Source organism: Antechinus flavipes, chromosome 1 (assembly GCF_016432865.1).
Source record: "Antechinus flavipes isolate AdamAnt ecotype Samford, QLD, Australia chromosome 1, AdamAnt_v2, whole genome shotgun sequence".
Classification (NCBI taxonomy): domain Eukaryota; kingdom Metazoa; phylum Chordata; class Mammalia; order Dasyuromorphia; family Dasyuridae; genus Antechinus; species Antechinus flavipes.
This window is the reverse complement of record NC_067398.1, coordinates 691602023-691628742: the sequence shown is the minus strand read 5'-3', so window position 1 is coordinate 691628742 and position 26720 is coordinate 691602023. Positions and strand designations below refer to the sequence as shown.

The window sequence follows — 26720 nt, the reverse complement described above, 5'->3', positions numbered from 1 at the left end:
TTGTTCCTGCCCCAAGAGCAGAAAGCAGTCCCAGAATCACTGGAGTGGGGGTGGGGGTGAAAGGTAACTACACAGAACTCTAACCTGAACTTTGATCAGCCTCTGAATAGACCAGGTCACTCCGGTGTCCTCCTGCTTAACCCTCTGACTGCCTGGTTCCAGCTGTTCCCCTTCCCTGCTTCAGGGGGTTTGGGGGCTGGGGGGGGGGGACAGAAGCTAAGCAAGTGACAAACAGCAGACCCCGGGGAGTCAGACTTGAGGCCGTCTTGAGCAGATGAGGAAGTGCCCAAGGTCACCAAGGTAGACGGGGAGGATGGAGCGGGCTGGACGAACGAGGGCCGCCTCCCGACCTCCGCCATCAATCAGGGCTCTCTGCCTGCCCTTGGCCAGCCTTGACTAGGTGGGCGGCTTGCAGGGCACTGGGTTCCCAGCTAGAGAACGGAATACCCTGGGAGGGAGGCCCGCCATGGTTGGTTGAACCTGGCTTATCTCTCACCCCATCCCACGCTCCCTGGGGATCCTCTGACAACGGCACAGGGCTTTGGGGGATTGGAGTGTTCCCGTCCCACCCCACTACGGATTCCTGGATCACAAACTTAGAGCCTTCGAGGCCCACAACTAAATCCCTATATTTTACAGATAAGGAAACTGAGGCGGGAGAGGGGAGTAATTTCCTCAAGGTCATCAAGCAGTTGTGGAGAGCCTGTCTGAGCCTCAACTCTTTCAGACTCCAAGCTCAGAGAAGAAAAGTTTCATTTTGAAAAATCAAATCGATTTCTCTGACGCTGCGGAAGCTGAGGAACGGCAGCCCCGCAATGGGACGGAGCAGACAGGAATTGCATCGGGCAGGAAGTGTCTCAGACCACCACTCTGCAGGTAATGAGCTCTCCTGGGGAAGGGTGGGCGTCCAGGGGGACTGTATTTGGAGCCGGAGCCCACTGGGCCAGAGCCAAGGCAGGGAGGCTTTCTGGGAGGTCATATTTCAGGGTCTTCAAGCAGGGAGCTCTCGGGGGGTGGGGGACGCTCTGGTTTCTAATTCCACAGTTCCTGCTGTCACCCAGGGAAACCTCCCGCCATGCCGAGCACACGGCTCTTCTCAAAGCCTCTTCAAAGAGGCCCAGGAGCTCAGAAAGGTAACTCCGACACAACCATTCCAGGCGCTCGGGCCAAGGAAGGCTCCTGGGAGCCTAGAGGCTGCCTCTGCCCTCCCCCCCGCCCCGGCTTACACATGAGGCTCCCAGCACGTCGCTGACCTGCCCAAGGGCCCAAAGCTCGGAAGTGTTTGGGGCAGGACTGGAACCCCAGCCTTGTGGACTCCTCAGCTGCCACTCTGTGGGGCAGTGTGCATTTCCTCATTTATAAAACCCCATCTAAGTGACCTCAAAGATTCTTCCCAGTTCTAAAGGCCTATTGGTCTCAGTTTCCTCATCTGTAAAACGAGCTAACCCCAAGGGCTCTTCCTACTTTAAATCTAGAACTGCTTCACCTGCAGGGACTCCCGCATCCCACCAAGGTGCTGGAGCGGAGAGGCTCCACCCTGATAAAACCCCAGGGGAGAACCCAGACAATCATTTCCAGGCATTTGGCCTGGCAGAGAGCACTGAGATGCTGGGTGGAAGGCTGCCTCCAGAGGGCTAAAGGTCTGGAGCCACAGCCGGGCAAAAGCATTTAGTAACTGCCTACTGTGTGCCAGGCTCTGGAGAAACAAAGAAAGGCAAAGGCACCGTCTCTGCCCTCAGAAAGTTCCCAGTCTGGTGGGGAGAGGAGAATAGCAGCTTTGGGCCGGGCCAGAGGCCTCCGTTCACTTTCCATTGAGAACACCCTGGGCCGCTCTGATTCTCCACCATCTTGGCAGAACAGGAAGAGCTCTGGATTGGGATACAGAGGGGCCGGTTTCAAATCTTGCCTCTGACACCTCCTATCCTGGCCAAGTCATTGCTCTCTCTCTGGGCCCTGGATTCCTCATCTGCAAATGAGAGAGCTGGGCTTGATGGCCCCTTCCAGCTCTCCTGGCACTCAGAGACCACCCCAGGGAGCTCCTGCCTCACCCCAGGTTTATTTCACTTCTCTGGGGCAGGAGAAAAAGCTCCTACATCCCTGGCCTTGTTTACCAGGCCAAGCATTGTGAAGAGCAGATGTCTCTTATATATAAGGGCTACAGCTGGGACCTGAGGCTGTCCCAAATGGCCCCCGAGCTATCTCAGGAGGCCCTGAGGCTGTCCAGGCCCAACTGGTTCACCTTTCCTGATTACGTCACCTGGTTGGGGATGGGGCAGAGAGGTTGGGTAGAATTCATCTCTTCTGAGTCTCACAACAACCTGGGAGGTAAGGGCTATGACATCCTTTTTACAGATGAGGAAACAGAATTCAGGTCTTCCTGATTGCGGTCTTGGAGCTCTACACATGGGTTCATGGATATAGGAGTGCAGGATCAAAGATTCATGGGAGGAAATCAAGACCCAGAAGGTCTGAATTCAAACCCAGCACATTTTTCACCTTACACCTTACGCAGCGCTTACACCTTAGAGAAATCCTACAGCCAGAGGGCCCCACGGGGTGCTCAGGGCTGCCACAGCCTCCGGCCATTCTAGTCCAAGAGGCCTGGGCAGAGAGGACTCACTGGGTAACCCTCTCGGGGCTGCCCAGGATCAGCCCCTCTCTCCTCCTCCCCTCCCCACCCTAGTTGTGTGCAGGCTGAACCCTCAAGGTCGGCCGCTGCTGCTCCCTGGGAGGGAGGGAGGCCACGGGGCCTGGCTCCCAGATGTGTCCCAGGCTGACCACGGAACCTTTCCGGATCTCCTCCCTTTGGGGAGAGAGAGAGAGATGCTGGCAGACCAAGGGTGGGGGAGGGGGGTAGCTGTACACCTGCTCCCGCCCAAGGCTCCCTTACAGGGGCTCCCCATGGGGAGCTCTCTGCAGCAGGCCTGTGGGCACCAGGGGCTGGCTGAGCAACGCAGGCTTGTGCTGCTGGGGGCCCTCCCCACTGCATCCAGGGACACAGGCACACGGCACTTCCCCCCCGCGAGCTGAGGCCGGGCCTCTCTCAGCTTTCTAGCCTCGGTCCGCAGAACACTCCCCCGCCTCCGATGCTTACTGAGCTAGCCCGGCACCCACACTTTCTGTCAGGACATCGTACGTGGGGGTGTCTCCCTCCTCGGCGGGCCCACCGGCTCACTTGGCGCTTTGTCAGAGGAAGGGGGAGCCCCCGGAGGGCAGCCACTGCCTTCACCGCTATCTCATCTGATTGCTGCTGATACCTCCCGGCTGCAAATCCGCACCCCCTCCAGGGGGGGCCTGAGCTCCCTGGGGAAAACTCTGTCCTGCCCTCGGGCTCTGGCCCAGCCTAGCATGTAGGCAGGGGTGTGCCCCGGGGGCCTCTTCCTAGGGAGCAGTCTGTCCCCAATGCATTCTCCGTGCATTCTAGCTGGGTCCATCAGAGGGCTCGGCAAACAGTCGAGGGTTAATAAATGCGCACTGACTGAGCTAACAGTCACTTTGTTCTTTCAATCTGGGCTCTCAAGGCCATAGAAAGCACATAATGTGTTTTCTTTCTTTGCTCTTTTTTCTTCCTCCTTTCTTCCTTTCTTCCCAGTGTCTAGCAAGAGGCCTGGTACTTTCTAAACGCCAGAGCTACAAGCTGCTGGGTTCTGCAGGATCATCCCTTCACGAAGTCCTGTTTTCTCTCTTTTAGGGATGTATGTGTGTATGCGAGAGAGAGAGAGAGAGAGAGAAGGAGAGAGACAGAGAGGGGGAAAGAGAGGGAGGGAGAGAGACTGAGCTGGGTCAGGGTTTGATTCCAAGCCAACCAGTCAATCAATCCAAGCAGCCTGGCAGTGAGTGGCAGCCGAGTGCCCCGGGCATACCTGTGGGCAGACCTCCTCCTCCCTGCCCCTTGCAGAGGCTGACACCAAGCCGGATCCAAAAGGTGAGAGCGCTGCTACAAAGCTCGGGCCAAACTACCTAATGTGATCAAAAGCCCCAAAGACATCGCTCTGGGTTCATCCCCCACTTTGAAGGTTCCGGGTCCTGGCTGCCGTCCAGCAGCGTGGAGCTCGGAGCCGAGGGGGGAGCTGGCCTCCTGGGCGCTCTCTGGGTTTTGAGGAATGAGAGGGAAGGGGGAGGGCGGGCCAGAGGCCGGCGACGGCTCCTCAACGGGGGGATGCGACCCGCATTCTGGCCGCACCTGCATCCCGCCGCTGGCAGTCACATGCCGATTAGCAGGCGCCCTACCCCGTAATTGTCCCGACTGCTGTAATTTACGGCAGACGAGCGCATCGGGCTTTATTGCATTATTAAAAATGTCACCGATCAGGGACGCTGCGCTCCTGCCGGGCCCCCTCACCAGCTCACTCTAACAACAGGGGGCTTCTCGCCGTCTTCCTCCCGAGCCCCCGTCACTGCTGTTCAGTACGATCGGAGGCTGCCCGCCCCCGGTGAACCGCAGCCAGACTCTGGGGACGGGGCCCAATTTCAGCAACATGGAGCGGCTCATCTCAGCCACTGGTGACTCATCCCCTCCCTGTCGGGAACCGTGTCCTCCTGCCTCCTCTACTCCAACACGGCCCCGCTCTGCCACCCAGCTTTCGGCAAAGGGCTGGCGGCCAGCACCTTCCTTAAACAGGCCGAGTGCCGCCGGGCCTTGCGCCCTCCCCACCGGGACCCAGGGGAGGCGAGCTGGAGGCTCTGAAAGGAAGCGGAGGCCGGGGCTGGCAGGCTTCCCCCAGGAAGGGCCCGAGTCGAGCCAGCGGCTGCCCAGGTAGCCTGTCTGGTTTCCATTGTGACTCAGCCAGAGCCAAGAACAAGAGAGCATTAGCAGTAAAATGCCAGCGGATGGCGGGGGGGGGGGGGGAGAGGAGAGGGGAAGAGAGGGGGAGAGGGCAGGTGGTGGGGAGGCAGGGAGACAGAAAAACAACAAGAAATGAAGGGAGAAACACCGGGGCAGAGAGATGGAGGGCAGAGGGATGGAGGGCAGAGGGATGGATGGCAGAGGGATGGAGGGCAGAGGGATGGAGAGCAGAGAGACGAAGGGCAGAGAAGGAGGGCAGAGGGATGGAGGACAGAGGGATGGAGGGCAGAGGGATGGAGGGCAGAGGGATGGAGAGCAGAGAGATGAAGGGCAGAGGAGGGCAGAGGGATGGAGGGACAGAGATGGAGGGGCACCGAGACAGATAAGAAGATACATTCCGAGCAGGAGAGCGCTACAGAGTCACAGAGGTTGGTGAGCCAGAGAACCAGGGAGAGGGGGAGCAGCTCATGGCCTCAGGTCTCTTGGAAACATCAAGAGAAGCAGATGTCATCCTCCTCTCTCTGGTTTCTGGACAGGCTACCAGCAATCACTACTGACCAGGCTGGACATCCCAGAGCTGGCAGGAGGCAGGGGAATGGCCAGAAGCAGAGTCTCGCAGATTCCCAGCCCCATAAGGCTATCTCTCTCGGGGGGGGGGGGGGGGGGAGTGGCAGCCAAGGGCAGTCCTTGCTAGCCTTTTGCCCTGTTCCCTCACAGTAGAGGGAGGGGAAGAGGCAGGAGGAGAGAGTGCTTCAGGGAAGGCTCTGAGACCCTCTCCTAGTTCTTCCGCCCACTCCAAGGAAAGGAAGCTCCCTCAAAGCAGGGGCAGCTTCTCTTTTTCATCAGTATCTCAAACGTCCGGCCCACGGTGGCTGGGGCTGTGACCCAACAACCGTTCCCCGGTCCTGCCGCACATGGAATGCTGTCAGAAGTATTCCCAGGACCTACCGACAATCAAACAGTTCTGGGCTGCAACATGCCACATGTATTTGCCAAACAACCAATCCACGAGCATTTATTAAGTGCCTACGCTGTGCTAAGCATTATGGGGGGGAGGGAGGGCAAGAGAGACAGAGACCCCCCCGCCCTCAGGGTGCTCAAATTCTCCTGGGAACGATATCCTGAGCCTTGTGACACATATAATGATCAATTCAAACAAATGGGCGGGCAGGGAAGGCACATCCCAGCTGCTCTGGAGAGGCCTGGTGTGGGAGGCGGTGCTTGAGCTGAGTGAGCTCTGAAGGAAGCCTGAGACCCTGAGAGGAAAGGGGAGCAGGGAAGGCCGTGCTGTCTCTCGCCCAGTAACGGCCCTGGGGCTGATTTAACTGAACCTCAGAAGGCAGGAAGAGGAGCAATAGCTGAGCTGGAAGGGCAAGTCGAGGCCGAGTTGGGAAGAGCTTTGGAGGCCAAACAGGGGCCTCCGTGGCGCCGGGCCCCGAGCATTCCACAAGGCTCCTTCCACTTGTCGCCACACCCAAGATGGTGGCTCACCCGTACCCAAACAGGCCCTCTCCCCGCGGCCCGGCCGCCGTTCCCCCGACAGCAGGCCTGTCCGACACCACGGCGCTCCCGCTCGCTCTGCAGCACTACAAGTGTTTCCCAACAACGCTCCGAGTGCTTCCTCACGACCACAAACCGCTCCCTACCGAAAAACAGGATCGCTCTCTACGGCTTCCCTGCCAAAGGCCACGAGGAAGCCCTCCCGGGCCTCCGCTTCTGCGCAGTCTCTCAGCAACGCCCCAGCTGATCCTGGAGGAAGCCCAGTTCCCCTCAGCACAGCGCACAACGTCTCCAGCTCTTGCTACGTGGGGCGCGGCCCGGGACAGAACATCCAGGAGACACCACCTAGCTTGGGGAGCAGCCTCAGAGAGCTTCCAGCCCCATCTCTCCCAGCCAACTGGGCCAGGAGCCTTCCCACCGCCTGTCCTGCCCCCGGGGCCGGCTCAGTCACCAAACAGCGGGTCCCCGGGTTGTCCACAATAGGAGCAGCCGTGCACGTGTCCCTCTGCATCCCGAGTGTGACGTCCAAGCGAGGAGGGCCGGCTTTTCAGCGGGGTCTGGTCTCCTCCTCATGTCGCGGACCTCTGCAGCCCGGCTCCTGGCCTCGGGGGCCGGCGGGCCCAAGTGCACCCTCTCATTTAACAGCCAAGGGGGTGAGGCCAGGAAAGAAGAGGAGTGACTGCCCGTGGTCACACAGGAAGTGGCCCCGGGATCTCCATCACCACACCGACATTCTACGCACTGGACCACCCGTCTACAGAGCAGACGGGGACATTTTGCACCCATGTTTCAAAAAGCCAAGTGACAGGACACAAAGTGGCTTGTCCACAGCCTCCCAGTGAGTGAGAGAGGACTACGTTTTAAGGCGAGGGGGAGCCCAGAAGCCCCGGGCTCCTGACCTGGGTCTCTCGTAGCTACACTGAGACCCTTACAATCTTTATGTCCACATGCCCCAAGGTTCTTGCTGGTGGGATCTAGGGGGGAAACGGGGCGGGGTGAACAAAACAGAATCAATCACCTTTTTTAGCAGTATCCATCTCTTCCTCGGTCCAGCGAGAACTCTCATTCATTTCCAAGGAAGCTGGCAAAAAAAACAAATGCAATTAGGAAGTGGGCGGGATGAGGGAGGGAGAGGGGGCAAAAAAAAAGAGGATCAGAGGGATCTTTTTATCTTCCTATGCCACTAGGGAGAGGAGAGAGACTCAGGCAGCTCTTCTGGAGGAGGTAGTTCTAAGAATAGTTTTAGTGCTGGACTCCTTAGTCAGGAAGACCTGGGTCCAAGCCCTCCTTGAACACTTACTGGCTGTGTGAGCCTGGGCAAGCTGGTCAATCTCTCCTGGACCTTAACATCCTCATCTGGAAAATGGGCAAGATTCCTGTAGGCCCTCCCTGCTCCGGGGGTGACTGTGAGACAGCTTATGGCAGAGTGCCCTAGAAAGGTCAGGTACAAAACTGCTACCACGAGCTTCCCTCTGTCCAGAGGGAAGGAGCGGAGTCTCTCCCATAGCCACTTCCCCACCGCCATGATGCACACACCCAGCATCTCCCACGTCCTCCAAAAGCCCTCGCTGCTGCCAACCATCTCTTTAGCTACAGGACTGTCTCTCTCCTCCCTTCTTGGCTACACTCCTCAAGAGAGAGGTGTCTACACTCACAGACTCTGCTTTCCTTCCCTCTCACTCTGCAATCTGGCTTCCGACCTCATCATTTCACTGAAACTGCTCTTCCTTCCCCAAATGACCATTGCTGTTTTAAGTCGCCAAATCCAAGGCGGACGCAGCTCAGGCTCCCTGCTGCACTGGACGCCATCGTTCACTGGACGCCTTCACTCCCTGGATGCCATCGTTCACTGGACGCCCTCGCTTCCTGGATGCCATCACTCCCTGGACGCCCTCGTTCACTGGATGCCCTCGCTCCCTGGACGCCATCGCTCACTGGACGCCCTCGCTCCCTGGACACCCTCGCTCCTTGGACGCCATTGTTCACTGGATGCCGCCTTCTGGCTCCCTCTGAAGGGCTCTTGTCATCTGTTGTTCTCCAACGGACCAGATAACTTCTTCTCTCAGTCTTCTCTGCAGATTCTTCCACCATGCTCTGCCCACTGACTGTGTCCTTCACATGTCCTTCAAGGCTCTGTCCTAGGCCATCTTCTCCCTCCAGACCAGTTCACTGAGCCATCTCGGCTCCCATGGCTTCACTCATCATCTCTATATGGATGATCCCCAAATCCCTAAACCCAGCCCGGGTCTCTCTCCCGAGTGTCAAACCCATGTCACCAGTCATCTCTTCCTTGGCCTTCTTGAAACCGATGTCCTGTGGGCATGGAAAACACGCGCACAACACAGAATTCACCATTTCTCCCCACTCCCCCAACAACCAAACATCAAGAGCATCGTTATCCTTGCAAACCGTCAGGCTGGAGACCTTCAGCGCCATCCTCGATCTTCACCTGCGCCCCTTCCAGGAATCCAATCCACCGTTAAATCCTGTTGCTCCAAACAGCTTTCACAATCAATCAGACAACCGGTGTCCTAACATGGCCCTGTGGCCAGCCTCCCATACACACGCAGTAACGGGCTGGTGGCGCTCTCCTTGCCTCAAGTCCCTTCTCACAGCAGTCCTTTCTCCATTCAGCTGCCAGACTGAGATTCCCAAAGTGCAGATAGACCACATCAGCCCCTGTTCAACAAACCTCCAAGGCTCCTATCATTCCCAGGATCAAATATCAAAACCTCTGTTTGGCTCCTCGAGCCTTCCATAAACTGGCTGTTTTGTCTCTTTCCATCTTTTTGCCCCTCACTCCCCTCCACAAGCCCATGGAGGTGCCCTGTGATCCAGCTGGCCTGGGCTACTGCTGGTACTCTCTCTCCCACCCTGGAGAAGCTTTCCTCCGGCTGTTCCTCATCAATTCAGCCTCTCAGGCTCCCCTGGTTTCTATCAGGGACTCAGCTCAACGCCCCCTCAGGCTGGAGGCCCCGTGCCCACCCACATGTGCCTCCCCCTTTGGGATCTCCCCTGAAGAGCTCCTCCGTGAGCCTGACAACACCAGCCACCTGAATGGGAGCTCCTAGAGGGCAGATGCTATTCGCCCGTGGCTGGGGCCTCTAGCACTTACCGCAGTACATGGCCCAGAGTAAGCACTGAATAAGCACTGAACACATTTGCTGACTGAATGACAGAAGCAGGAAAGTCAAGCTCAAAACAAATCCAAGGTATGGGACGTGGCTTTCCATGTGTGTCCTGACACTCAGGCCCATGGCATAGGGATCCCAGCCCTAGGGAAATGGGAGCTGACCACACGTTATTCCCCAGTCATGAAAACCGCTGTGGGCAGCTGAGCTGGATGGCAAACCCAGAACGGAAGGGAAGTCACGGGTGTGAGGAGGAGCAAGGAGACGTGGCAAGTGGCCCAGCAGGGGCACAGAATGAAGGAAGGACCCGCTGTCCCGGGGGGGAGAGCTTTCCAGCCTGGGTGCCTGCCACCCTGATTGTGTGACCTAGGGAGGTGGGAGCGGGCAGGTAGATGTTCCACTTGGGGAGAAAATGGGAGCCTGTAGCTAAAAATTCACAGAAGTCATCCTGTGGCCAGCCTGAGGAGGGGAGGAGAGCAGCAGTGTGGCGGGTGAAAGCCAGACATGGGGTTTGAATTGCGCCGAATCGCCTGCTACCTCTCAGACTTGGGACAAGTTCCGTTATCTGCAAAAAGGTGGGGCTGCCTCTGCTGCTTCCCATCTATGGCCCGGTGACCTTGGAGAGCTCCCCACTTTTCCATGGGAAGCTCGGACGCCAATAGCCATGTTTTAAATGCCATCTCCACCTAGCACTGTGCAAGGTGTCTCAGAGATGGGGTGAGGGAAGGGGAGCAATTGCTTTGAAAATTGGTTTTCACCTACTATGGGGCCCTGAATCCGCTTTAGAAATACATGCCCGGGAACAAGAGGCCAAAATGACCACCAATAACCTGGGGACTCCTGGGGTTATACCAAGTCAAAGGAATGCTGACCAGGTACCCCAAGGTGCGCCAGGCCCGAGTGTCTGGGGATCTGGGGTACGGCCCCTCAAAAGCAGACACACATGAAGACCTCCTGAGGAATGAGAGGGGAAGCCAAGAGTCTGGCACCAGTGAACGGAAAGCCCCAGGGAGGTCACCCAGGCCCCACAGAAAGAGCACCTAGTGCGGGGGTGGCTGGCACTGGCTTTCTTTCCATCCGCAGAAAGTGCTTAATAAATCACTGTCATGTGGCAGCTGGCAGGGCCCAGATCTAGAGCTGACCCAGAGAAGGGCCTGGAGCCTGCGGCAGGCCATCTGACCAAGTTTATGGAGCTCTCCTTAGAGGCACAGTTTTAAAGGCATAAAATAAAACACAGGATTACAAAGAAAACCAATTGTACTGAAATAAAGACGCTTAAAAAAATTAGCTCAGCTCAATGAACTCGAAATCCATGCAAAGACCAAAGGGTTCATGAAACCCGAGTTAAAATCTTGGACCTAGGGCAACCCCGCTTTTTACAAAAAGGGGGAGCGAGACCCAAGGACACAAAGGGACCCGTCTTAAAAAACCCGACAGACTATAGGTCTGGAGCTAGAAGGCCTGGAGAAACAACCAGTCCACGGTAGCACAGGCAGCACTGAGGTCACCTCCAAAGAACAAAGCTCCTACATAGAGAGCCGGCCTTTCTGGCATCCAAACCGGCCGTTTCCCCCGTGCCGGGCCATGCTGAAGCAGGGCTAAATGATCGCGCTGAGAAACGCAGCAGGCAGGAACACAGCACGGGTCCTCAATTTCACCAACTGGCCACAACCTCCTAGAACTTCATCACTGCAACATTTGGACCCCTGGAACAAGGCGGCCTCAGACTAGCAGGCCCTGGCTGTCGAGTTCTTAATGGCGCCCCTGAGACCTCCCACCCGCTGGGTTGGTCTGGAGGTCTCAGGTCCTGCCTGGGCCGAGGAATCACCTCGTACTAACCTCTCCCAGAGGTGTGTATACAGTGTGTATGTGCGTGCATGCAGGTACGAGCGGGCTCAGCGTTCTGGGCAATCAGCTGAATGAAGCAAGCAGGACCCTGCGTGGAGACCCCTCAGGCTGTGGCCAGCACACTGCCCACCCCAGGTTCCTCTCTGATGCCTGCGGGGAGAGAACTCCTGTCAGAAACCCCTTCTGAACGCCTGCTAGGCCTGCTCTTCAATCAAAGCTTCAAAGAGCTGCATAAAGGTGCCGAGAGCTTGTGCGACTTCCTTAGTCTCACAGCCAGCGTGTCTTGAACCCTGGGCCTCCTGGCTCCAGTCTGACTCCCTATCCACTATGCCGTTCTGCCTGTCTAGATCAAGTAGAGACAAAGTGGTGGGAATAATGACTGATCCTGGAGCGCTCAGGTCTGTCTCACTCTGAGGCCGGCTTCTTATGCACTACTATTTTCCGCACATAGTAGGCACCTGATAAATGCTGATGGAGAGAAGGAACAGAAAAGTAGTTTGGGTGGCTCAGAGCCAGACAGAAAGTAGATCCTACGTAGCCAGAGGGAGGAACCAGGGTTCTGCCTTCCCCGTGTTGTTCGCTGAGAAAGGGCAGGTCAGGCCAAGGATGGGTAGGGGGATAGACATCAAGTCACTTGTACTCTGCAGGGCTCACTTTCCATCCAATGGTCAAGCAGGCACCAGAACCCTGCTCTTTTGCCCCCAACTTAGGCTTCCTTCCACTAGGACACAATCATCTCCCTCTCAGGAGCATCAAGGAAGAGGAGTGCCAGGACAAAGAGGACCCAGAAATCCCTTCTCCTGACTTTGACACAGGGGAAATAAGGTGTGGGGAACACCTCCTTCCATGGATACATTCAAGTTTTAACACATGGATTATGCTCAATCACCTCTACTTCCCTATATGTCCTACCCCTGGCCAGGTCATCCCTACAATTCGGTTCCACAATAAAAACCCTGGATCTCAACTCAAGACCCACATTCAAATCCAATCTCAGCCACATATTAGCTGGATCACTCTGAGCAAGGAATCACTTCACCTCTCTGAGACTCAGTTTCCTGATCTGTAAAATAGGAATAATAGCACTTACCACCCAGAGTGAATCAAATGAAATCATATACATACAACACTTTGCAAACTTTAAATCAATATTCAAATTCTAACTCCAATGATTATTTATTATTTTTATAACAAAGAATAAACAAGAGAAAAAAAAACAGTTCAGCAAAAGTAACCAACCTATCAAGTCTGGCATTCTGAGCAGTATTCCGCAGCTAAGTTTTTATAATGACCCCCAGAAAAACCCAGCCTACCTCCTCCTGCTCTTAGAAATGGATGCTTGGGAGAATCCAGATCTAGAAAGCCATTATCACTCCATAACACTCCAGTCATTAAGGTCCCCCCGCCCCCCAGCTTTTAGCAAGACACCAAAAGACAGAGCTGATGACATCAGTGCAGCATGGGTGGCAAGGGAGCCTCCAGAGCTCGTTCCCTTCCCCGTCCTCATCATGCCCCACAAAGCCTGTGCCTCTCACCCCCAGCTAGGATCACTTAGGAAGGCCACGTTCAGCGCTGAAAAAAAGCTGAGAATGGGCCGAAGTGGATCCCATCAGACACAGCTCATAAGTTGGCTGGTTTTGCTGACCTTTTTTTCCCTTTCTTAAAACAAACAAAACAATCTTTTATTACAAGGGATGTTTCAGTGCACAGGGAAAGGAAATGAAAGCGATATAAAAAGACTCACCCAGTTCTGCGCTCTGCTGAGGTGTAGCTGCCTCTTCATTGTTAGCCTCATTGGCCATCGAGCGGGTGATGCGGCCCTTGCGCCTGCCCTGGCTGTTGGCAGTTTTTCGACCTTTGGAAGTGACTGCTTCCTTTTCATCATTGTCCTCCCCGGAGGTGTCATCCGTCTTCTCCCTAATGAGGAGTCAGGAAGAGAAAGGAGGCTTTGTGTCAGTCGTGAAAAATACACCAGAGCTGTGCAGATCTTAAAAAAAAATCAGACAATAACAACAGATAACTACTTGTACTTAGATCGGTTCTCAAAGCACCTCACAAATATTCTCACTCTCTCCTACTAACCCTGGGAGGTAGGTTTATCATTACTCTCACTTCATACAGGAGGAAACTGAGGCTGTAGAGAGGCTAAGTGACATTTATCCAGCCAGGATCACCCACCAGCAAACTCATAAATCTGAGGCCACCAAGAGCCTGAGGCAGCACTGGAAGCCAGGTGCTCCTGACCCTAGGTCCCTGCACTACCCACTGTGCCACCTCATCACCTCTGCTCAGGTAGGAATCTAGTTTCCTAAGGCCCCATGTGCCAGCATGCAGCCCCACATGGTGAGGTGGGGGCCTGACACAGAGGACTGGGGCCTAGCCTGACAAGCTGTTTGAGACTCAGTTTCCCCAACTGTAAGATGAGGAGTTTGGACTCAGTGTTCTCTCAGGCCTCTTCCCTTAGGACCCTGTCATTCTTCATTCCTGGCCATTTAGTGCCAATAGAACTAGTCTGGTGCTGGAGCTAGAAACTTGTGTGGGGAAGGGCAGGGCTAGGCCCCAAGGTCTGGTGGACAGACCTCCTGGGGTCATCTGCAAGGCTCTTTGATGAGATCTGTATAAGCTGAGCAGCAGACAAGCCCGAGCGTTCTCTCCGTCCAATGTCCCCATCTGAGAGGAAGGGAGGGCTCCTAGGGGTAGAGGTTCACAGATCTGGAGGTCATTTGCTGTAGTCCCTGTGCTTTACGGAGGAAGAGCCGAGGGACTTCAAGGCCATCTGCCGAGTTAGTGGTGGGGCTGACAACGCCGAGCAGAAGGCGAGGCTTGGGTTCAGAGGACATGGATTTGAACCCCTCCTGTGAGACTGGGGAATCCCTTCTCCAGGGCCTGAGCCGCAGCCTTAAATCTATGCACCCCTTGGGGAGAGGGGAGGGCTGAGAGAACGAGGAGGCCGGACTGGATCATCTCTGAGGTTCCGTGGAATTTCTAGGAGTCAGAGTTGCTCTTTGGGAAAATGAAGGGCTTGCACCAATGGCCTCTGAGATCCTGTGGGCTCCGGAGCTCGACTCCAAGCCGGGCTCTTTCCATCAGCCCCATAAAGCCAGGTGAAGCCCAGCTGGCTCAAGGGGTGGGCACGAGCAAACAGTGCGGGGGACTGTTCTGGGGGCCAAGACTGTGAGGGTGAACAGCCTCGCTGCAGGGACCAGGGCTTCTGCAACCTGCCACAGGAGAGTTTAATGCGGGGCCACTGAGATTTATCACGGGCTCCTCCCCATTCATCTTCCTGAAAGGCTGTGCTGGGAACCGTCTGAGAGGACGCTCTATAATGAAGCCAGATGTTCTTTTAAGCTGCGCTGCCGGGCCCATTACGGGGACCAAACGGTCTCCGCCTGCCAACCTTTCCCAGCAATGAATCTCTCCCGGCTCCACTCTGCCGAGATTGTGTCAGGCGCGGGGGCCGGCGCGGCCCCGACCCGGCCCGGGCCGCAATCTGGAAGAGCTCAAGCGCACATCAATAACTCTGGAGGCGAGGGCCCCGCCTCGGCCGCTCACCTATTTCATTCTGCCCTGACTCTTTTTAATCTCTTCCTCGCCCCCACCCCAATCTCAGGAGATGCGGCCAATGGGGGGGAGGGGGGAGTGTTTCAAAGCCACTGCTTGGATTTATTAGTCTAAGAGGAGAGCAGGAATGGGCAATTCACTTGGAGGCCTCTGGGGGATTTAAGAAAGAGCAGGCAGGGTGGGGGTGGGGGGAACTGGGAAGGCTCAGATCAAGAGACAGGGAGTGAAGGGGGGAAGCAGAGGGAGGGAGATGGAGAGGAAGAGAGAGGAAGAGGGAGAGGGGGAAGAGAAAGAAACAGAGACAGAGAGAGGGAAGGAAGGGAAAGAGTGAGACAGGAGGGGGGGAGAGAGAGAGAGGGGGAAGAAAATGATGGGGGGGAACATAAGTGAGGGCATGGGAGGGGCACATAAGGGAAGAGGGAGGGAGGGAAAAAAAAGGGAGAGAGGGAGAGGGAGAGGGAAAGAAGGAGAGGCAGAAAGGAAGAAAATGATGTGGGAAAGAAGAGGGAAGGCAGGGGAGGGTTATCCCAGGATGGGAGACCACAAGGTCTCTTCGCAGTTCCTGGGGGGCAGCAGGGGTCACTCAACAAGGCTGTCCCATAGGTCTTGCCTCAGTGGGCTGTAGGGTCCTGAGTGCCCATGACCCACCCTCATCCCTGCCCCCTCCGGGAGGTCTGCTCACTTGGTCAGCTCCTCTTTGTCATTCTCCGCCTCCGGCTTGTCTTCCTCCTTCTCCCCCTCTTTCTCCTTCTCCTTCTCCTCCTTCTCCTCCTGGCTGCCTCGGGGCATCTGCTGCTGCTGCTGCTGCTGTTGCTGCTGCTGTTGCTGCTGCTGCTGCAGGGAGGGAAAGGAAAAGGGAGAAGGTGAGGCAGTGACCCTTCACCCTTGGGCCGGGAGGCAGGGGGAGCAGGGGGTACTGATGAGGAGGAGGGCTGGGGGGCAGGGCGAGAACAGCTGAGCCGCGGGGTGGGGCAGGCCTGTCCCAGCAGGGTGCCTACTGGGTCCCAGGCAGAGTGGGTGGCAGATCCACATGGGCACATGCTGGCTACAGGTCACAAGGGTTTCTCCACTGGGAACCCCCCATGAGCCAGGGAGAGGGAATGGGAGGATCCGGCCCTGGCATCCAGGAGACCTGGGTGCAGAGGCCGCCCCTGTGAGAAGGAGCAGGACGTTACAAAGGGTTATAGCACAAGGCAGCTGGGGGGAAGGGGCAGTAAATGTCTAATGACTGTTAATTAGGGCTCTTCCCACTGTACCGAGCTCCCTCTCCAGCCCTCAGCCAGGTTGGGCCTGTCTGCCTTAGTTTGCTCAACTGTAAAACAGCACCAATCTCCCAGGCTGTGATGAGGATCACATGACATAGTGACATAGCGCTCTGTCTGTATCTCTCTGTCTCTGTCTGTGTCTCTCTGTCGCTCTCCCTTTTTCTCCCTCCCTCCCTCTTCCCTTACATGCCCCTCCCATTCTCTCCCTCATGTAGCAGCTCTGTGCAGGATAAATAATGGGTCCTTTACCAATGCTGGCCTTCACCCCGGCCCTCATGTCCGTGAGTTCGAGCCCATTCGGGGCTGGCCGTGGCACACTCCTCCCAACCACCCCCACCCCAACAGCACCACACTGCGGGACTTTTCTCATCATGCTTGGCACAGAGCGTGGCACACACTAGGTGCTTAATAAATGCCCACTGACCAGAAAGCACATTCATGGAATTGCAAGGGTTGGTGAGACTTTGTGCCCAAAAGGAATCTCTTCCAGGTCGCAGCCAACGAGCGATTCCCTCGCCCAGCTCGCTGCTGCCCAAACGGTGGGTGGCTCCCCAATTCTTCCTTTGCTACCAGTCAAATATATTAGGGACAGAGGGGGGAATCTGCCCAACCCGGAAGCCACTGATAGCCTGGAAGGGGGCTCCCAATTCCCCTCCTAGCCCAGAGACAGAGACATGGGCACAGAAAGGGCACAGCCTCTGCAGCGTAGCCGGGGCTCTTTTCAGTAACGGAAGCCAAAGCTGAAAGACGGATTTGGGATCAACGTAAGTGAATCTATTGCGGCTGTGAGCAGAACGGACGCAAGCCCGGGGAGGAGACGGCGCACCCACAGATCAATCAGTACAGACACTGTACCAAAAAGATTCCAGGAGGGGCAGGCTCGGGCTGGGTGCCTGGGGGGAAGCTCTGACTCCTCTGCCAACGCAGCTCTCCAGGATCAATGACATCATTTCTCTAACCTGGAGACTCTTTCTGAGGACCAATCTCAGGACGCCCTGCCCCTCACCCCAAAGATCCTCTGTCCTTCCTGCTCAAGCCCTCATCCATTACCTTCAGCATCAAATCCTTCCTAGTCCCTTCCCCTCCCCACCTACTCCGAATTTAATTCTGGCAGATCCTTAACCCTCAGATTTCAGCTCTTCTCGCCACTCCGGGAGGCCCGACAGTCAGGTGACCAGGGAAGGCCATGCAAACCCCTTGGGCCGCGCAGCCCTGGAACTTCAGTGGGAGGGCAAGGTCAGCGTTCCAAAAACACAGGCTCTGCTGCTGCTGCTTATCTGAGTGTCCTTATCTCTTACCTGTTCTATGATATGATGAGACTGACCTTCTAGATCGATGAACTCATCTATCGATTTTCTATATTCTTACGTAGGCACAAGTGGTGACCTCGGAGCTAAAGTCAGCTCTCTCAAGGCAAAGACAGTGCCATTCTTTGTCTCCCTTTCCCACCTTAGTGGGGCAGCACACAGTAGGTACTTAATAAATGCACGGAACTGAATTACTGAAGGGAACCTCTCTAATTCGATAGACAACACCTGAGACGTTCTAGGCGGCAACACTGCTTTTTCCGCAGCCAACCTGGGGCAGAGACACCAGAGCTTAATAAGGCCAGTCCTTGGAGGGTGGACTTGGCCCCACGGCCCACCTGGGTGCCTTTCCCATCTGGCGGAGCCTGCCAGGAGCAGGTCTCTGCTGGCACTGCCTGGGAGAAGCCGAGGCCGCCCATAGGCTCAGACGGGCCTCAGGGATACAGCAGTGCCGAGAGCCCCGAGGGCCCCTAAGCTTGACGCAGGGGTCCGGCTCTCATCAAAAAAAGTGAGTAGCCCAAAGGGAAGCCCCCTCTCGCTCCTGATGACAGCGTCCTGGGGAGGACGGAGGAGCAGTTCCCATCCTGCCTCGCACGGGCCATTCCAGCTCTGTGGGCCTCGATCGGACTGGACGGCTTAGGTCACAGCTCTGAATCTCCACTCCCATGATCCCTCACTCCCCGCCTAAGGCCCCGGGAGGAGGGGAGGGGAGCCAGCAGAGAGCTCACTGCACGCCGGCGGCCTCTCCTGCGGCACACACAGTAACTAACCATGTCCAAGGGAAGGTGCTTCCCAGACCAGACGGTCAATCTAGAGCAGCTCATCATCTGTCCAGCCACGCCAAGAGAAAAAAAGACAAAGCGGCAAGGAGGCCTTTTAATGGGTACCAGAGGTATGGGGGGGTCACGGAAAATAAATGCTGTAGAGGAGCAAACGCTGGCTAGCCAGTGACTCCCTCCTCACCCCAGCTCTCAAATCCAACAGTAACAAGCCAACTGAGTTTTAAAACAAACAAACAGGACCCTAAAAACCGCACTGTGGACCTGCCACTCCCCTCCCTGGCCCCCATCTCTGTTTCCTTCCTCTTCCTCCGATTGAATTTATTATTTAGGACTTGGCTGAGCCCACGGTCAATCTGCATGCATTTCATATGAAAGGGGGAGTAAGGGCGAGGCAGGGCCCTGAAGCAGCATTGATCCCCTGATGAATACCAGGCGTCTCCATCGCCAGCTTGGACGGCCATTCCAGGAAGCTCTCAGAGGGAAGAGGAATGGGGTCTAAAATGGATACGGTGCTTTGTCCCTCTGGTCAGCCCAAAGCGGGCTCCAGACCCCAAGATGCCATAATCTGCCCCCAGTTAACCTAACCTGTGTCCATGTCTCAGGCATGGTGGAAAGAGCTCTGGCCCAAGAGTCATGGGCCCTGAGTTCAAATCCCGTGTGGCTATAGGCAGGTCACATAACTGGAGGGAGCACCAGGACCTTGCCAGTCTTGTTTCCTCAGACACTGCCAGAGAAGGTCGAGGTCTAAGGCCCCAAGGCCCCTCCTGGCTCCCGATCCAGAACATGCTAAGTCACTCAGCCTCCCCGGCCCATGGTTTCCCCATCTTTAAATGAAAGGGGGTATGCCAGAATATACCCCCTTTCAAGTGAGAGTCTATGATGCTGGGGGGGAGGGGGGAACACCAAAAGGAAAAGTAGGAATTATAAGCTAATGAGCTAACCTGGGACTTTCTGACTGAACTTGGTAAGAAAACTTCAGATGAGACAAATGGCCAAGACAAAAAGGATGATGATCCTGTAGGCCGCATCCCAATAAGCCCGAATCGGGAGGCTGGTCAGAGGCTCCGGCTGGCATTCCTGTTCCTTTTTACAGATGAGAATACTGAGGCTGGGGAGGCGGGGGACATGGACCCAGAAGGCAGGAGCAGGACTGACAGATAGGACGTACAGATGTATCACAGAATTTTTGTTCCTAAAATTATCCTAATCATGTGACCCCAGCTGGCCTGTACAAGGCACTTAAAGCTTTGCAAACGGGTTTCCATTTCCCAGCTCCTCTCCCTCTCATCACCATCTGAAGGGCTGGCACTCCCAGGGCAAGGGGGGGGACAAGCGAGGAGGGTTTATTAAGCCCTACTACATGCCAGGGACCAGGCAAGTCCTTCATAAATCTCTCATTAGATCCCTGAAACCACCTTGGGGTATAGGTGCTGTTGCCATTCCCATTTTACAGGTGAGTAAACTGAGGCAAGCAGCTGTAAAGTGGGGTCAGACAGCCAATAAGTGTCCAAGGCTGCTTTGAGCTCAGGTTTCCTTGGGTGCTCCATGCACGGGGCCGACCTTGTTACCTTTTTATATTCCCATTTTGCAGATCAGGGCACGAAGTCTCATCTGACTTGTAGAATTAGACACAGCCCCATCTCATAGGAGACAAGCTTTCTCCTCCCCCCCCACCCTGCGCATGACCAGAGCCCGGCTCCTTCCCCCTCCCCCAGGGCTGGGACAGAGACTCAGTGCACGTGGCCCGACCAGGATCCTAGAGCACGAGCTGCGCTCACACGGCCTCCGCTCCCACGACGGCCAAGCGAGAGTGCCAAGGGAGAAGGCGGAAGCAGAAGGCCGCCCTGCCCGCCCCCCATGTGCCCACCACAAAGCTGGCGCCTAACGAGTGTTTGTGGGAGAAAGTGAGGGAAGCCCAAGAGGCGCCCATCCCGCTAGGGGGCGCCTCCCAACCTCCCACCGGCTGTGGGGAGGTGAAGAGAGCAGCCAGTGCACACACACCCCCCCCCCCCCCCACCCCCGCCCACCCCCGCCCCAGGACCAGCCTCAGAGCCCACGGGGGCTCAGAGCGGGTCTTGGGGAAGAAGGCGTGCGGCATTCCCCGGCCCCTCACTCCCCCCCTCCCCCAGCCCGGGCTCAGAGCTCCGCCCTCCCCACTCTGTCCCGCCACCTCAGCCTCGGGAGAGCTTCTGGAGCTTTCCAGAAGCAAAGCGTGGACTTCAGAAGGACAGCCCCGGCTGGGCTTCGAGGGAGAGAGGACCTGGGTTCAAATCTAACCTTGGCCGCTACGGATGTTCCGGGCGGCTCACTTCCTGTGTCGGGGCCTCAGTTTCCTGTTATGTAAAACTTTCTCCTCGGCGGGGCAGAGCCGCTCCCGGGAGCTGCCAGGGCCTCTCCGGGCACCACGGGGGGCCCAGGGCCAGCCTCTGCACCTCCCCTTGTGGGGGCGCGGCCACGGAGGCGCCCACACTGACGCTCACCCCGCAGAGCTTCCCAGAGCGTCACTCCAGCCGGCCTGCGTGAAAGAACTGTCGCGGGGCCGCTTCTTTCATCCGCAGACAAGAGGTGCTCGTGGTGAGCTCAGGCCTCATTCCATCCCACCGCGACGCTCAGCCCTATCTTCTCTCCCAACCAACCAAGCACCTACTGTGTGCCAGGCACTACAACAAGCACTGGGGTTTACAAAGAAAGATCCAAGACGGTCCCTGCGTCCTCTGTGGGAAACCTAGAAACGCCTCTGACCCCCAGCCTGGGCCCGACGGGACGCCCAGGGGTCACTGAGCCCAGTGCGCAGGCGAGCAACAAGAGACACGTGACCCACAGAGGCCGCGCGGCAGTCTGACAAAATCCATCCCACGCTGGGAGGCTGGGGCAGGGGCGGGGTCATTATTCTGATTTTACAGACAAAGAAACGGAGGCTCAGAAGTGTCAGGATCCAGTCAGGCTTTAGTCTCTAAGAGCGCTGCCCACGGCGCCACCTAGCGGCCACGCGGAGCAACACGCCAGAAGCATCCTGGGCGGCTCCAAGCTACCCCGTCCCCTCCCTCCATCTCTGTGTCTCTCTGTCTCTATCTCCCTAAGTCTGTGTCTTTTTCTCTGTCTCCCTCTTTCCCTCCCTCTCCTTCTCTGTCTCCCTCCCTCCTTCAGTCTCTCTCTCTCCTTTTCTGTCTCTGTCTCTCTCCTCTGAGCTTATGTGCATATAATGATAACAACCACAACAACAGTAACTGACATTGCTCAAAGGCAGCTGGGGGTGCAGAGGAGAGAGCACCAGGCCTGGAGTCAGGAAAACTCACACTCCTGAGTTCAAATCTGACCTCCGATGCTTATTGGCTATGTGACCTCCACTGGCCTCAGTTTGCTCATCTGTAAAATGAGCTGCAGAAGGAAATCACTAGTATTCTTGCCAAGAAAACTCTAAATGGGGTCAGTCAGACACAGCTGAAAAATGACTGAACGCATTTAATTAGCACCGACTTGTACACCTCTGAACTAGGGGCCTTCCTGATCCCCATTTTACAGATGAGGACACTGAGTCACACAAGTGAAGGGCCTTGCTCGGGGTCACACAGCTAGGAAGGTCCTCCTGACTCAGCCCCAGCGGCCCGCCTCTTCTGCCTTCTAACAGCGGCCTCATAACCAAGCCCTTCCCCTGCATCCCACGGCCCGTGTCCCCCACAGTCAACAAAAAGGCACAGCCACATGGGAGCCCTTCTGCAGGCGCTGGCTCTGCCCTCCTGATGTGCCTCGAGCCCGGTCAGGGGTTCCTCCATCCACCTTCCTCCAGGCTCCGCCGCTGGCTCTCAACGTTGGTGCCCGGCCCTCTCGGTGGCAGTATGGCCCAGGGGACAGCGAGGCAGCCCAGTCTACCGCTATCCCCCCGATCTGCTGCCAAAGAACACCCCACGACATCTCAGGGAGGTTGTGAGCTTCCCACAGCTTGAGGCTGGTGGGTCAGTCTGTCATCATTTATTAGGCCCCTCCTGTGTTCCGGGCACTGTGCTAGCACTGGGGTACAGAGGCACGACCCCGCCCTCCAGCAGCTGAGGATCTCAGGACGGGCAGACAGGAGTACAAACGAGAAGTGGCCGCGGAGGGCAGTCACCGGCCTTCGGGGGGCACCAGAAAGGGGGCTAGCTGGGACTACAGGAAGCTGGGGAGGTCAGCAAGGGAGGACAGGAGGGGGGTGGTCCAGGCGTGGAGGACCCCCAGGGAGAGCACTCCGAGTGCTACACAGAGCACAAGAGAGAGACAAGAGGGAGCCACGGGCGCTAAGTGGGGAGAAACGGTCAGGCTGGTGTTTTAGAGAGCTCATTTTACTGCCAAATGGAGGGTGTTCTGAAGTCGGGGAGACCTCAGGTCAGCAGCACCCCAGCAGCCTGCAGTGGTCCAGGAGGACCTGCAGCAGTGCGCAAGAAGGGAAGGGGAGACGCTGCCGCAAAGGGGAAGTCATCACCATACTGGAGACCTCAGGCTGGAAGCCCAAAGGCCTGGGAAGATGGCACTGCCCCCCTTAGTAAGGAGATATCTGGTTTGGGATGGGCAAAGGTGGTAGGGCAGATCTGGGAATCAGAGGAGACCCCTGAATCCATGGGATCTGAGGAGGTCATCAGGGGCCTTGGGAGGCACCACAGTTGGAGGGTAGAATCTGGAAGAGGATCCAGCAAAGAAGACAGAGAAGAGGAGGTCAGAGAGGCAGGAGGAGAACCGAGAGAACGAGGGGTGTCCCAGAAACCTAGAGAGAGGAGAGCTTCCAGAGTGACAATGGTCACAGCCAATGGCAACAAAGAGGGAGGAGAAAAGGCTCCCGGGAGACCCTAGGGGCTTAGCAGGGAGCACCTCGGTCTCCAGGTACCTGCAGCCATCACCACCAGACCCTCAGCCAGGACAGGACGTGCCCAGGTTTGCGCTCTCTCTGAGTGCACGGGGGCTTACCGGGGGCACGGGAGCCACTCTGGATGTGAATGGCAATATTCATCCTGGTATCTGCTGGGGCAGGAGGAGGAACCCAGCACCCCGGGAAAAGGTGAGCCCCCAGATCAGGACAAGTTCTACTTGACTAAAGTGGATAATAATAAACTAAAGAAGGCCCAGAATTCTAAATGAAAACGATTCTTCTTCAAGCTATTCAGAATGAAAGTCTTCCAAAATCCATTTGTACAATTTTAAATGTAATGAGGAATGTTAGATTTTTCCCTCTCATTGCATAAAATCACACTGGTTTAAAAAAATGGATAAATATGTGAAACTTGTAAAGACAAAAAAAAAGGTCACTGGATTTGGCAATTAAGAGATTATTAGTAACTTTAAGAAAGCAGTTCCAGTTGAATGACAAGGTCAAAAGTTGAGCTAGGGATACCGAAGGGAGGAAAAGGAAAGAAAGTGGAGGGACTGAATGTAGATGGCCTTCTCAAACAGTTACGCTACAAAAGGGAGGAGAGCTGTAAGAGAAAACTTGTAGCAATAGATGGATCAATTGAGGGTTTTTTGGAGGAAAGAAGTGTGGAAGAGCCACACCTCAGGAGGCAGTAGGGAAGCAGCAAAAGACAGGCTTTGTGGTTGGCAAAACACTTTGTACACACTGTCACATTCGTTACGTGAGATGACGCTGTCAAGTTAGAACTATTGGGTCTGTCATCATTCTCACAGGAATATGGGATCATTGATGTGAAGCAGAGAGGAACGTTAGGGGCCGTCTGACCCGCCCGCCTCACTTCACCAATGAGGAAACCGAGGCTCAGAGAGATGAGTTACATAGTAACAAGTGAAGGAGGAAGGATCTGAACTCCAGCCCTCTGACTGCAGTGCCCACATGCCCTTTCCGCTGTCCAAAGCTTCTGTCCCCGTTGCACAAAGGAGGGAGCTGAGACTCGGGGACTGAGGGACAATGCCACTGGTCATGCAGCTAGTAAAGAGGAGGGCTGGCATTTGGACCCGAGTTTCTGATACCAAGAACATCACCAACCAATCTCATCGAATCCTCAACAAGACAGAAGCACCACGATGATTTTCAAATCTTAAGTTGCTGTACAGACATTACTCCTTATTCTCGTTCCATTCGAGCACACTGAGGCCCTGAGAAGTGAAGGACTATCTCAGGCCACACTGTAACCAGTCACCTGGCTCCAAGCCTAGCACGTCCTCCTCTGCCCCTCGTGGCCTCCTCCTCATGTCTGGGAGGGAGAGGAAGGCAGGAGCCCTTTTTAAAAGCCCATCCGAATTGCCCTCAGGGAGACTGAGGCCAGAAGAGTTCTTGAGCTTGGGAGTTCTGAGATGCACTGGGGGCGAAAGTCAATTCCCACATCTGCATTACGTTTGACCTTCATGTAGTGAGGAGCCCCAGGAATGGAACCATTAGGGGAAGGGAACAGGCATTTATTAAGGGCTAACTGTGTGCCAGGCACTGGGCTGTGGGAGAAGGGGAGAGTAAAAGACTCAGGCACGGATTTCCAACCTAAGATGAGGAGATCTAATCTTTACTAAAAAATAACTAGCTAAGTAAAAGAAAACAGAGCCCGTTTGAATGCCCTGGAAATTATTTTATAGCTGTCCAATGAAATGTAAAATATTCTTATTGTTATCACTGGATCGTCAAGTTGAGTGACTTTACAGCAATTACGGTTTCCTGGTGGGGACTTTCTTCTGATGCTAAATTGTTTCAACTGAAGCTACGAATTAAAGACAGGAAAGAGAAGAAGTGTTACATTTGGCCCTCGGTCTTAAATGGTTTTCGCTGGGCGAATCACATTGTCGACCGATGCTTACAGAGCACCCACAGCTCTTACAGAGCACCCACGGCTGGCTAAGGGCCCACCGCTGAGGTTAATGGGATGATTCGGGATGCTAAATGCAAGAAAAGAAAGGAGCTCAGATTTCCTGAGAAAGCTATAGTCGGTTTCTTTGTATGTGGCTTTTCTCACTGAGACCTGAACCAAGCAATCCTTCCTCCCCCAAATCTTAAATTTGAAGGCAGCGAGCAAGATCCACTGCTAGGGAGAGATTTAATTACGATGCGCTGTAGCAGCAGCACAGAAAAGATCCTATTTGTGCAGTGAGAGAAACTATCCTAATTGGCACATGCCATTGCAGAAAGGAGGTTTTTGCATAATGACGGATGCGTTTGGGACCATTATAAAGCATGATTTTATTTTTTAAATTATTATAGCTTTACAAGAGATGCCTCTTTGGATTTTGGACATATTGTTGGTCACATTATGATTTATTTCATACAGTCTTTGGTCGGGAATGTAACCCTGGGCAACATTGTTGTTGTTATTTTGGAAAATTTTGAGATATATTTCCAAACAAATCTGCTGTTTCTAGGAACTGAAAGCAGGAAAAGAGAAGGGATTGCATGTATTGTTTCACGCATGCCGCTGATTATTTCATGGAGAGGTAGGCAGTGTGGTGATTCAGAATTAGGAGACCTCTAGAATTCAATCTCACCTCTGCCCCTTGCAAGATGATTACACCCAGATTGCCGAACCTATCTGGACCTCAGGGCTGTCCCAAAAATCAATGACATAACTTATGTGAACTGTTTCACTAATTTTAATGTCTTATGTAAATGTAAGCTGCTGCTCTCATCATCATCATCATCATCACTTACTATTACAATTCCCCGATTAGATGGTGAAGTGATTGAAGTGGAGAGACCAAATTTCCCGTTTCCCCTTTCCTCCACAATAGTCACACATGCTCTATCTTCCTCTCCTCTGTCTCCTACTGATTCTAAGCTCCTCGGGGGCAGGAGGGAAAGGGAAGACAGTCTTTGTACCTTCAGAGCCTGGACCACAGTTGGTCCTTAGTGCTTGACTTGAATTGAACAAGTATTATCGGCAATCTGCCACATCTCCTATGAGCAAAACAGACCCTGTTCCCCAGCCTTTACTGTCTAGTTAATGCCAGGTGAACGACCCAAGCCATCCATCCCTTAGGAGGCCTGAGAAGGGAAGCTTCCAGCGGGGTTGGGGAAGAGAGGGAGGGAGGGAATGTTTGGAGAGGGATAGAGCTGAAGCACAGATCTCTCAGTCCCAGGCGGAACCTTCCCCTCCCCTCCAAGGTCACCTTGCATCTACTTCGGACAGACCAGGAGTTCTTAGTCTGTTGAGAGGCTGAGAAAGCCTGTGGATGGCTTCTCCAAATCATGTTCTAAATGCAGAAAAGAAACTCTACAAGATTACAAACAAAAATCAATCCTATTGAAATAGCATGATCAAAGTCTTTAAAAACAAGGTCAGAGATGTCAGATTCAGAACCACTAAGTCTCTGCTAGCATGGAAACTGCTCAAGGATACAATAAGCAGGTCTAGGAAACCAGCAACCATGTTACGACTTGCTGGCTGGAAAACGGAGGGGAGATTTTTAAGAAAAGTCCGACTTTAACATATAGCTCACCATGCATTCGTGGGCAAGGCTGTGCAGGGACTTAGCATCTCTTTGCACAGTGTTACTGAGCAGCAGGAGGCCTGGGACATACCTGGGCACTAAGGCCCAGTAAATCTAAGGGGGAAACCGGAACTTTTGATTATGGTTTAGGG

The 26720-nt window shown here is 55.1% G+C and overlaps 1 protein-coding gene across 16 annotated transcripts in view; it reads right to left on the bottom strand.

Annotated features, from left to right (window-relative positions):
• NCOR2 (nuclear receptor corepressor 2) overlaps nt 1-26720 on the bottom strand; it is a 267487-nt gene that overhangs the window by 75943 nt on the left and 164824 nt on the right. For 14 of the 16 annotated variants that reach the window (XM_051972629.1, XM_051972638.1, XM_051972635.1 and 11 more), the window contains 3 exons: nt 15509-15660; nt 13010-13182; nt 7305-7367 (listed from right to left, as the gene is read on the bottom strand). In XM_051972629.1, the coding sequence (XP_051828589.1) occupies nt 7305-7367; nt 13010-13182; nt 15509-15660 (388 nt within the window). The remainder of the gene's footprint in view (nt 1-7304; nt 7368-13009; nt 13183-15508; nt 15661-26720) is intronic. The other 2 variants (XM_051972630.1, XM_051972636.1) reach the window with 2 other exon arrangements.